The following is an 11,485-nucleotide window of genomic DNA, read 5'->3' on the forward strand; positions in this document are numbered from 1 at the left end:
CCCCGATGTTCCTGTGTTGGTCTTTCCATGAGTCTGCTTTCTGTGCCTGGTGCCCAGCACTGCCTTGCTTCACCCACCGTCAAATGGGCACCGCTCGCTCATGGTTCCTGTCTAGGCAGCCTGTGCATTTCCACAGCAGCCTCTACCTGCTGAAATGTTCTCCGACGTCTCTAGGGAAGCGGGACCCTGTGCTGCTGGGGCTGAGAGGGGGCAGAAGAGGGGCTCTGCTCCCAGTCCCGGTCTCAGCTCTGATTCTTCAGTTTGGGAGTTGGGGGGGAAAAATTATGTTATGTGGTTAGAGGAAAAGGCTGGGAGTTGTTACTTTCCCAGAGGCCAAGGAAAAATGTGTAACCCTTACTGATGTATGCCGGCAGCTCTCCTTGCTTTCCCTATTCCTGTAATGTGGTGGTATGTATTTGTGAAGACAGTGGTTGTTCTCAAAGGGACTCCAGTAACGTCACAAATAGTCAGTGGTTTAAGCCCATACTACTTGTTACCACCTTTTGTACAACTGAGGGTGTTCCTGGTTTGTAATGCCTAATGTTTCCAAGGTCCTGTGTAGCCATCTCCTCTGCGGGTATCATAGCGCTTTTTGAAGGCAGGGGGGTGGTGGCCTCACCCCCATTTATTGAAGGACAGACACAGAGGAAGGGTTTGTCCAAGGTTGCGTAGCAGGACAGAGGTAAAAATCAGGTTTAATGTGTCCCAGCCTATTGCTGGATCCTTAAGCTACAGGCTGTGTGCAAGTCTAGGGAGTTAATGAGTGTTACATCATGTGTCCCAGGCTGGGGAATTTTTATTCCTGTTACAGTAATGATGCCATATTCCAAACTGTGCCGTGCCTTGGCTTTATGTCTTGCTGTGTTTAAATTCATCCTCATTCCTCCCCTCCCAAAACCAGGCCTTTTGTTCCGATCCTTATTTATCCTTGCTAGATTCTGTGCTGCCTTTAAGGAGCTTTCTTGAGGCACGATATGCCCTTAGAGCTTGGGAATTCCTGTACACAAAAGGTCCTCCCCCCACCTTCTCCTTTCCAAGAGCCCTGGCAAGCCCAAGTGTTGTGCAAATACCTGCAGCTCCCAATGCAGCGGGAACGCTTCTTTACTTCGTTGCAGATTGCACTGCCAGCCAAGGAACCCTGTGGGCAAGAGGCTTCATTCTTTGGCATGGCTTGCATGTGGTAGAGCTCTCTGCTCACTTACAAGCTTTTCTGGAGGTGTTAGTGGAGGAATCTTATGGCTGGAAAGAATAGTTGGCCAAGTATAAAGCCCGGTTTCTGTTGTTGTCCCTCGGTGTTTGGGGAGAGAGGGCAGTGGTTGACTGTTTTATTGCTAACAGCTTTGAAAACTGCTGTGAGCAGAAAATAACAGAGGGATCTAATTTAATTTTAAAGTGGTCTTTTGCCCGCTCTGAACGTACAGCATGGCTGTAGCCCTGTGTTGGCTGGAGGCAGCAGTCATCTGGGCAGGAGGCATGTGAGAGTGCTCCTTTGTGCCAAATGCTGGGCTGTGCCAAGGTACCTCCGTCCGTAGCTGCAACCCATCCATCTGCACCTCTTCACCATTTGCATGCATTTCCCCAGACTGGTGACTAACTCCCCTCCTTTCCATTTCTCTTCTCACCTAATGCAGGATGTGGGTTTGGGAAGCGGGTTGGTGTCTACCCTTCTTCCCCACAGGGTTCAGGGTTTTTGACATGTCGCTGTTGGGAATTGTTCTGGTGTCGCCCTGCTCCTGTTCTGAAAACCATGACCCTCTTCTGCCCTTTACGGATGAGACTTAAGCTTCTGTTCCAAATGGAAGTACGTTATAAGAAGTGTTGGCCTGTATAAGCTAGATGTGATCTCTAATCAATTCTCCCCAGTGTTATTAGTACATGTATATATAGATATGATTTTTAATAAAATTCAATTCTTCAAGGCCCAAATTAGGTTCTGGAGGCAAAGGTTGCAAAGAAAGGGAGGTGCTCATAGAGCCGTGGATTGTGTAGTAACTAATGCTTGTAAAATGGGCGCACCTTGCAGTTGTGAAAACAAAGCAGGTTCGGACATGGTGGTCTGATCCTCTCCTGCATTTCTCCTACGAAAGTCAACCTCACACACACACACACCCCTCCCCGCTATATATAGGTTATAAAGCTGCTGTTCTGAATCTGGGGGTATTTGGGCTGTGCATTACACAGGTGAAGAGATGGGGGTGTGGAAGTTGAGCCCAGTACTTCTTCTGGGGGTGAATTTCTGTATCTAGGCTGCTCAGCCTTCTCCAAGTCACTATCTTTTCCAGGTGACTTATGCTGTTTCTTCCAGATTTTTAGATGAATGAGCTAGACTTTGCAAAACAGAGATACGTTATCAGTTTGTTTAAAGCTCTACAAATGCATATCTTTCATTAGGCCGAAAAGAGAGATATCAGCCAGGACGAGCTTGCAAATTGGGCACAGTGTGATGAGTGGTGACATATGGCCAGAGTGAGGGAACTGCTGCAGTAGGAATGATGTCGTGATTTGCTTAGAGTGTCCTTCCATGACCATTTCTCTTTCCTTAGGTCGATCGTAAGAAGCTGAGCACCCTCCCTCCCCTCTGATCAGATTCCTTGTAAGTGAAGCTCGCCTGCTGTCTGAGGACCAGACCTTACTGATGACTGGGAAGCAAAGAGTACCCAGGAAAGCACTTTTACCACGGACTCCACCTCAGGAGCACCAGGAACTCGTCTTCTAAGTAAAATCTGTGCCCCTTCTGTGCAGACCCGATGTCTGCTGCAATGGATACAGAATCGACATATTCGGGATACTCCCACTACTCAGGTCACTCCAAAAAAGCTCACAGACAAGGGTAAGGAAATGCTTATTTTTAATTACTTACTGCTCTAAGCTAGGACATGTCCCGTGGAAAAAAATTGTAAGCCAGGATGAAGTCAGTGGGGCCACAGCTCTGGAAGAGAACCATGTGGAGAGTCCTCATGAGGAACCCAGTGAGGAGACTGGAAGCAATAATGCTGCTAATTTAGTGATATTCAACCTGTTGGATGCACGCTGGGGTCATGTGTGGCCAGAAAGATTGGGATAGTGCCAGCACAAGGAAAAGATCACTTAACTCTGCTCTTAAAGCGCAAGGGATGAGTAGAGTCTCTGGGGAGAAGACGTGTCAGACTTCCTAAACTGATAATTGCCAGTTGTCTTCTCTTCTGATGCCATTTCTTTATTGTGTAATAATAAGGTTTCCTATCTCTTCCCCACCATCCTCCTGGCTACTCCGTTGCTGGTGTGTTGGGTTTTTTTAATAGAATTTGAGTGGTACTTGAGTCCACAACAAGTCCTTTATCAGCATTGATTGGATTAGAAGTCAGGCTTTTCTGAACTTGAATAGCAAGTCCTCTCTGTGGTAGTTCAGCAGCCTCAAAAACCATCTTGCTCTGAAACTTCTGATTACTTGGAAACATTATCCTTTTTTTTCCTGCATCATCATTAGTTTTACATGCAAAACGTGTGCCACTTACAGTCTTTGTGACTTAGAACTGAGCTGGTCCAAAATAACTTTGCGTTTCAGAAGCAATTATCCTGTGTGGTTGGAAAAAAGAATTCTTCCATGAAATGAAGTCTCTTTGCTCGCAGTCCAGTTATTGAGTAAAACATCTCATTTGCCTTTTCTCCCTTCTTTAAGATCCCCACCCCCAATAGGGATTGCCCTTTGAAGCTTAGAATGTCATGTGGAAAGATTCAGAGTTCCCAGAACAACATAAAAATCCTAGATCCTCTCACTGTGAACAGGAAAAAGTCTCATCCCATGAAACCTTTTGGGCTTTGGGTAATTCCAAGAGACATGCAATGGAGAGAGCATAGCTGGGACCCTGGTTGTTCCTGAGCTTTAAGCCAGTCCCTGAGCACAGTGAGGGTCTCCTGGTGCAAAGGCTGCTTTCCTGTCCGGGTAGCAAGCGGGAGGAAAATATTGGTGAGCGGATTGTCTCAAGATGAGTTAAGCCCCACCATTCTCAGATGAGAAGCTGTGAGGTCTACAGGGCTACTCTGGAAGTAAGCACTAGCCTGGTATGCTTGATGTTCTTGCTCTCTTTTGTAAGAGTTTAACTGGGGGTTATTAACCAGTGGAAATAAACTTCACCAATTGTCCTACAGTGTTAAGGTCCTAGTTGACAAGACTCTACATTGCAGGAACTAAAGCTGTCTTGATTAATTCCTTGTGTTAACTGTACACGTCCCTGTGAGACACTTTATTGCAGGTGGAGACCTGTGTAGACCAGTTAATCCCAAATGGAGTTGCCACTTGTTTGGAGAATGCAAGCTTCGCTTTCAAGCGCAGCACTGGCAGAAGCTGTTTTAAGAGAAGATGAGGTGGTGGGGAGGTACCCCTGTCCCCTTTGCTCCCCTCTCCAATCACTGAGGGGGTAAACTGTCCCAGCCACCAGGCTGTAGGCTGCTCTGAGCAAGGTCCCTTTCTACCTCTTCCAAACCTTGTTTTGTCACAGATTGAGTCAATATTGATCAAGAGATGGGCATGCATGACTATGACCTAATGCTTAGGGCACCTGCTGCAGGTAGAGGTGTAGCAGATTCCAGGCCCTGCTCCAGAAACTATCTGGTAACGTTGTTCTCCTCTTGCTCTGTTTGGAAAAGGAGTCGCGACAGGCACAAATCGCCACGAAGCAAAGATGGCAGTCGGTCTGAGAAGTCCGTCACTATCCAGACACCTCCTGCAGAGCCACTGCTTGGGAACGATGCGTCTCGGGCAGAGGAGGGCCAGGTAAGGAAGGAGTGAAAGCAAATGTGGAGTGTGGTTTCTGGAACAGAGCATATGACTTACCGGCACATGAATAGGAAAAAAAGTGTTGCTCGCGTGCTGTTAGTAAAGAATCACGACTTATGGGTACCCTTTATTCATGCATAAAGTCAAGGTCTCGATCAGTTTTGTCTTTTTCCGAGAGCATTATTTTTGACAGCACCAGTGCTGATGTGACTACTCCTGGGGCACTAATTTGCCTCTGTCTCCAGAGCGTCATCTACCAAGCTCTATAGAAACATCTGTTTCCATCATCTCACTGTGCATTATTCAGGTCAACCCTTTCACCTGTACGTGCACTTTTGTTTTTAAGCAGGACTTGCTCTAGGTAATCGTGTAAAGCACATTAGGACCAGGATCCCGGTAGGTAAAGGAGGCAAGAAATGTAGAACTAATGCAAAATAGCCGGGAAGGAGGGTGAACTCAGTGAAAGCTAGTACATTAACACTGGGTTAAGTAAAGAATGGAATAATGCTGGGTTTAGATTGCACCTAGAATGGATCCAGTACTCTCTGTGCTCTAGCAGCTGAGGTGAAGGTGCATATTCATTTTCAAAGAATGGCTGATGCTGCAAGACATAGAATGCAGGATGTTCCAGTGCCTCCTGGGCTGGATTTGGGGTGTATTAATCCTTGGCTGTGGGGCTCCACCTCTGCCTGTTTAAAAAAAAAAAAAAAAAAAAAATTGATGCCCAGTGTCCACCCAAACTGTGTATGGTAGTACTTGTTACAGTATTCATGTAGCTACAGGTGGGCTCACTTCATGTACTGCCATTTGGTATTTTGTAATTGGATGCTTGTTTTCATGAGTCCCAGCTATTACTTCAAATAGATCTAAAGGTGCTGGTGAATTCTTAAGCCCTTGTTTTCATGCAGACCTCCTCAGTGTGGATTAAAGCCAAAGCAAAGTAAGTTGATGCACGAGCAAGACTTCTCTCCTAGGGAGCAGGGTGCCCTGGGTTGGGTCCAACAGCTTTGTACCACTAGAGGTTTAGACTCATATTTCCATATAACTGCACGTTTTTTGCTTGTGCCACTTAAAGTGGGAAGAGCTGTTGTAAGAGGTAGACTGAGACTAGGGTTGCCTGTTGTCTTGTGGGCTGTAGCCTTAAGCTGCTGTGGTGTTTCTGTCCCTCCTCTCTTCTGCACAGTTTCTCAGTTCATCAAATGGAGGAAACTATGCAGAGCTATTCCATGCATAAACATAAAATAGTTGAAATGCTTAGATTGCTTTACTGGAGACACTGACAAAGAGGGAAATGTGATAGGATTATGCTGCCTTTCAGGACATACTACAGTGCAGGTATCTCTTCTGGGTCCTCTGTTTTGGTGAGAAATGACTCAAAAACCCCTCATTAATTCAAGATGCTGACTGTTTGTGGTTGCTCTGTCTCAAAACCCTACTGCTTTAGGCATGGGAGGTATTCATGTCTTGGAGTGCATTAGAAGTTAAATCCTTGGAGTTGTTCAAAGTAGTTGCGCTGCCTCTGTCTACTCCTTTCCCAAAGATTCTTGAAGACTTTCCTCTAACTCTTATAAGGAAGTGAATAAAGGTTTAAAATGATGCCTGCTTCTTTAAAACAAAATGCTTTGATCAGCATGCGTAGCTGCAGAAGTCTGGGGGAAGGTGTAAATCCTATTAATGACACAGGCTGCAGGAAGATACACTCAGGAGGGTAGGAGGAAGAGCAAAAACGTGCACTTCTGAATGAGCGTTGCAGCTACAAAGGTGTCAGGTGCCAAGCAACAAAGCGCATGCATTGCTACTGTTTGTGTATTTGTGGGAAGTATCAGGAGTCTTCATGTGCATGAGTCACTCCAGCAGCAGCTGTGAGTCAAATCCATACATGTCAGTGTAACTCTTTGGCCGTGCCAGCACCAGGAAGGAGCAATTGGAGGCATCGTGGGATGGGAGAACTAGCTTGCAGAAGTCCTCTGATATTAGCTAGGGAAGAAATGAGACTTTCAGAAAATGTAATGTAATCTGAAGTTTGACTATATGGCGACTGTATTTCAGGTAAGCTTCTTTGTGGCTGAGTGGCTTCTGACAATGTCCTGGACTCTAAATACCAGAGCTACTTGGTAGTCTAGGATCCTCTAAACTTAAAGCCCCATACCTGAAAATATCCTCTGTGACCACCTGTGATTTGTTGATTTAACTAAACTTTTATTAGAATGTCAGCTATTGAGGGCAGTGCTACTGTAGAGGAGAATAAAAGAAACCAAAGTGGAAGCACTTGCTGGAAGTGCAGTTGCTTCTGTTATGGATGGAAAAATAATGCGTGAACACGTTTTTGATTGTGTAACAACAACAACAACAACAACAGGCTTGAAACACTGAAAGGAAAATTTCCCTTCCAGGTGCTTCTGTGGTGCACTTGCACCGCAGAATTTGTGGGCTGGAAGAGTGCTAGTCCTTGCCCTGCACATGAGAACTGATAATTACTGCAGTTTCCAGGAGTTATGTGATATTACTCGTTAAGTGTGCTGGAAGAGGAACCTCTGGGGTACAGTGAGTGGCATAGCAAGCTGAGCTACCTGCTCTACAGTTACAGGTTTTTAACACCTAATGTTTACAGTCACTGGTTTGGACAAGTTGCTGTTGTTTCCAAACCTTTGCTAATTTTCAGGGTTGATTATTCAATATATTAAAGGTGTTGCTTTTGCTGTATTTTTTTTTCTGGGACTTAAGTCTGTTGTTGCAATCTTTTTCCGGGCAAGAAAAATAGAAGACCTGGAAGGAATAACCTGATTGTTTCAATATTATTTTTGTTTATCTCTTCCTCAGGATGACAACTGGGGTGAGACCACGACAGCAATCACAGGCACCTCTGAGCACAGTATTTCCCAGGAGGACATTGCCCGGATCAGTAAGGATCTGGAGGACAGCGTTGGGTTGGACTGCAAACGTTACCTGGGCTTAACAGTGGCAGCTGTTCTTGGACTCCTCGTCTTCCTTACCCCCATCGCCTTCATTCTGTTACCCCAGATCCTGTGGCGGGATGATCTGGAGCCATGTGGTACTGTCTGTGAGGGACTGTTCATCTCTGTGGCATTTAAACTCCTCATTCTTCTGATTGGGACCTGGGCTCTGTTCTTCCGCCAGCCCAAGGCAGATATACCAAGGGTTTTTGTGTTTCGGGCCCTTCTGTTGGTCCTCATATTCCTGTTTGTGTTTTCCTACTGGCTGTTTTATGGTGTTCGCATCTTGGACTCAAAGGACACCAACTACCAAGGAATAGTGCAGTACGCAGTGTCTCTGGTGGATGCTCTGCTCTTCATTCACTACCTGGCCATTGTGCTGCTGGAGCTACGGCAGCTGCAGCCCGTGTTCACTGTCAAGGTCGTCCGGTCAACGGACGGAGAGTCGCGATACTATAGCTTGGGGCACTTGAGGTAGGTACAAGTTCTTGAAGTCCAGTGGTGTAGATAAGTGTGGCTATGCTGTAGCATGAAGCATCAACTGATTTTGTACATGTGATATTGCTGGTTTCTGAATATTCCCCCAGAGGAGTCCTAGAGTCGCTCCAAAGTTACCAAACTGAACTTCTCTTCCCCTCTGCAAGTGTGGGAGAGGTGGTCCCTGCTTCAGAGGAGTCCTGTAAATGAAATAAATTCTGCAAATGAAAAGAGCTGATGGCACAACTTTAGGCTGGTCATTGGGCTAAGCCTGATGAGATCTTTAAGATCCTTCTCTGGGCTTCTTGCCCTGTCTCCTTACTGGAGGAAAGGGGAGAGGCCTCCTTGTGTAGCCAGGGCTGGCTTGTGCTCTTTGGCTGTATGGGCCAGGCACCACTTTGAGAGCAGCCCTTCAGGCTGTGCAGAGCATCGCTCCCTGGAGCCTACTGACAGCAGGCTAGTCCATGTGGCAGGGGCTGAAGGAAGAAGTAAGTGGCCCTGTGTGAGAAAGCATTCAGCAACCTAACGTGCTGTTGAAAATGTCCATTTGTCCTCATTGCCCTGTGCAGCCAAGAGTTGTGCGAGGAGCCTGAGTAAAAGTCCCTCGGGTCGGATCGACCACTGTCGTTTGGATCCTGTGTGTGCCTTTTGCGGCCAATTGAAATGTTCGTGTTCAGGTGTTTGTGCTCTGAAGCCTGTTACTGTGACAGGCTGGGGCTACCTTGAAGGACTTAGCCAGATAGCTACACTGTGGGATCTGAAGGCTGCTTCCAGTGACTGGGGACTCGGCAGTTTTCTGCAGTTTTGTGTTGGCTTGAGGGAAATTGTGTTTAGTCCTGCTGAAGCAGTTGCCTTGATGCAGCCAAAATCTCCCAACAGTTCAGGCATTTAGGAATAGTATTTTTAATGAGTACTGGGGCACGTGTAGGTGTGTTTTGGCAGTGCTATGCTGCTCCTGGTTTGGTTTTGTAGCATGATGCTCTTTTTGTCATAGGTGTGGATCACTTTGCTGGGTCAGATGTATCTGGGAGTGTTTGAGAGCTGTGCAATATCCATAGGTATGACGCATGCCTGCTTGCTTCCACCTTCCTGCTGGGGTTAATGCTTCCCTCAGCAAAGGTACAAGAAAGGACAGATGTCTCAATCTCCTTAGTTCCCGTGTCCTGTGAAGGTCTCTAGAAATCTCTTAGTTCCTGTGCCCTGTGAAGCTAGCAGCTGAGCTCTGAAGATGATTCCCCAGACTGTATGTGCACTTAAACATCTGTTCTGCTTATCCTGTCCAGACCCCTATGGCATGCGTATCTATTGCAGATGGAGAGATTAGTGTCTGCTGGTTTAAGTGGATGTAGGAAGAGTCTCCTGCAGCCATTAGCTTAGCAATGGAATTGCTTTGAAGCAGATTTAGTGGTTGAAGCTCAAGTCTGGGAGTTGAATCCTGGATGTTGTTTCTGGCTTAATGGAAGAACTCAAGGCCTTTTGGGTGAACTAGGTCTGGACTCTGCAGTATTTTCCTTCTCTGTAAAATGTGAAGGAGAGCCCCTCTTCTGTAATGGAAGTGCTCCCATTGACTTAATGAAAGGTCACCTTCAGGGTTTAAAAAATGAACTAATCTCTGTTGGTTTTCGTGTGAAACCAATTTTTTTTTTTTTAAACTTAAAAAATTCCTCTGTGGTAAGTGACAGATCCAGCATAGCCTTTAAGACTAGGGGGATGAAGAGATGACTACCAAAGAGTTCCCCTGTGCCACAGCTTTATGCCTTGAGGTGTGCCGGGGCAGTTCTCTCATAATTCTGCACAGAAAGTTCAGTACATGTATGTTTGTATATACCTATATATACACACACAGTGTGCAGGTTTGGTTTGAGAGAGTTTGCTGGTTGCTTGGTGGTAGATTCTGGGTTTGCATTCAGAGGAATTAAGATCCTATGCCTGCCAAAGTCTGCATGCCTGGCTTTAACCATGTAAGTAGTCTTGCCATCGGAGGCAAAGAATTTGCTCGAGAGTCAAGGCCTAAATATTTAATAGCACGTGTTAGAAACAGTGTTCTCTCCAATTCTCTCTTTGCAGCAAGGTTTTGAAATGCCTTGGGTGATGCAAGGGCAGCAAAGAGTTGTAAAACCTAGGGTGAAATCTGAGATGTATGAAAATTAATAACTTCTCATTTGTTGGCAAGCTGATTGCAATTTTGTTTGGCGTATTGAATCCAAACCATGCAGCATGTAGATGCTTCAGTGTCTTGTGTTACAGGACAGTCTTGTCAAGCGTGTCTAATAATGGTAAACTAGTGTTGCTTTTTCCTTAGTTTCTGACAGATGAGTATAATGTGTATTGACATGTGTTTTGAAGCCTGTGTGTCTTTCCATCTTTACTAATGTAAAGGTAAAACTGTGTAGGTTTGATCAGTGGCCAAGTGTCTCCCAACTAAGGGAGAGTTCATTCTCTCTCCTCTCACTACAAGCAACAGGGAGAGTTACTTGCGCGTAAATGGTAAGAGCTGCTGGTCTTGATACAGTGTGGCCCCAATGTGACAAACACTGGAAGAAGTGAATGTAGTTGGTATCTCCTTCACCTTCTAAAGGCTTAGGATCGTGAGATGTTTATGTAAAACATGAGAAATGTGGGAATTTTTGAACATCTTTGCAGCATAATTTTGCAAAGTTTCCGTAAAGGTCTTGACATGCTTGTCGGTGAAATGTCAGTCAGGGTCACAAGGGGCTGCCTTCTGCCTCTGGTTGGCTCTGGCTGGCTCTCTGGCTGAGGCATGGGGCTGGAATGGGAAAATGTGGAGACATGCAAGGACAGTTTGGATTATTCAGGAAGACTGAAGAAGCAGCCTTGTGGGTGTGCTGGGGAGGTGGTTGTAGCTATGATGGAGTATGCATATTCTACTTGTTGCTGCGTCTGGGCTCTCCGTTTGCCACCATGCATGTTTGCCTCACCCAGCGCTTTTAAAGGGGTCTTAGGCTGTGGGCTGCCACCTGGAAGGAGGAAGCATGCTTTAACAGGTATAGCAATCTGACTGCCTCCTGAAATCAAAACCTTGCTGCATCAGTCCAGTCTTTTGTCCTCTTCATGCTCTCAAATATCTTAAATGTTTTGCTCCCTGGCTGTCCATGGAGTCTGTCTTCCTCAACAGTCCAGTGTGCTCCGGAGAAGCTGATGGTGAGAAGGCTCTTGAGACATCTTATCATAGAATCATAGAATAGTCTGGGTTGGAAAGGATCTTTAAAGGTCATCTAGTCCAACCCCCCTGCCGTGGGCAGGGACATCTTCAACTAGATCAGGTTGCTCAGAGCCC

The 11,485-nt window shown here is 46.0% G+C and overlaps 1 protein-coding gene across 1 annotated transcript in view; it reads left to right on the forward strand.

Moving 5' to 3' along the window:
- The first annotated feature begins 2,747 nt into the window (after positions 1 to 2,747).
- The window catches only part of VANGL1 (VANGL planar cell polarity protein 1), a 38,548-nt gene continuing 29,810 nt past the window's right edge, over positions 2,748 to 11,485 (forward strand). Inside the window, exons 1-3 of the mRNA XM_009274525.2 lie at positions 2,748 to 2,830; positions 4,627 to 4,753; positions 7,577 to 8,184. Of these exons, the coding sequence (XP_009272800.1) occupies positions 2,748 to 2,830; positions 4,627 to 4,753; positions 7,577 to 8,184 (818 nt within the window). The remainder of the gene's footprint in view (positions 2,831 to 4,626; positions 4,754 to 7,576; positions 8,185 to 11,485) is intronic.

This window comes from Aptenodytes forsteri, unplaced genomic scaffold, assembly GCF_000699145.1.
Source record: "Aptenodytes forsteri isolate BGI_AS27 unplaced genomic scaffold, ASM69914v1 Scaffold379, whole genome shotgun sequence".
NCBI classification, from domain to species: domain Eukaryota; kingdom Metazoa; phylum Chordata; class Aves; order Sphenisciformes; family Spheniscidae; genus Aptenodytes; species Aptenodytes forsteri.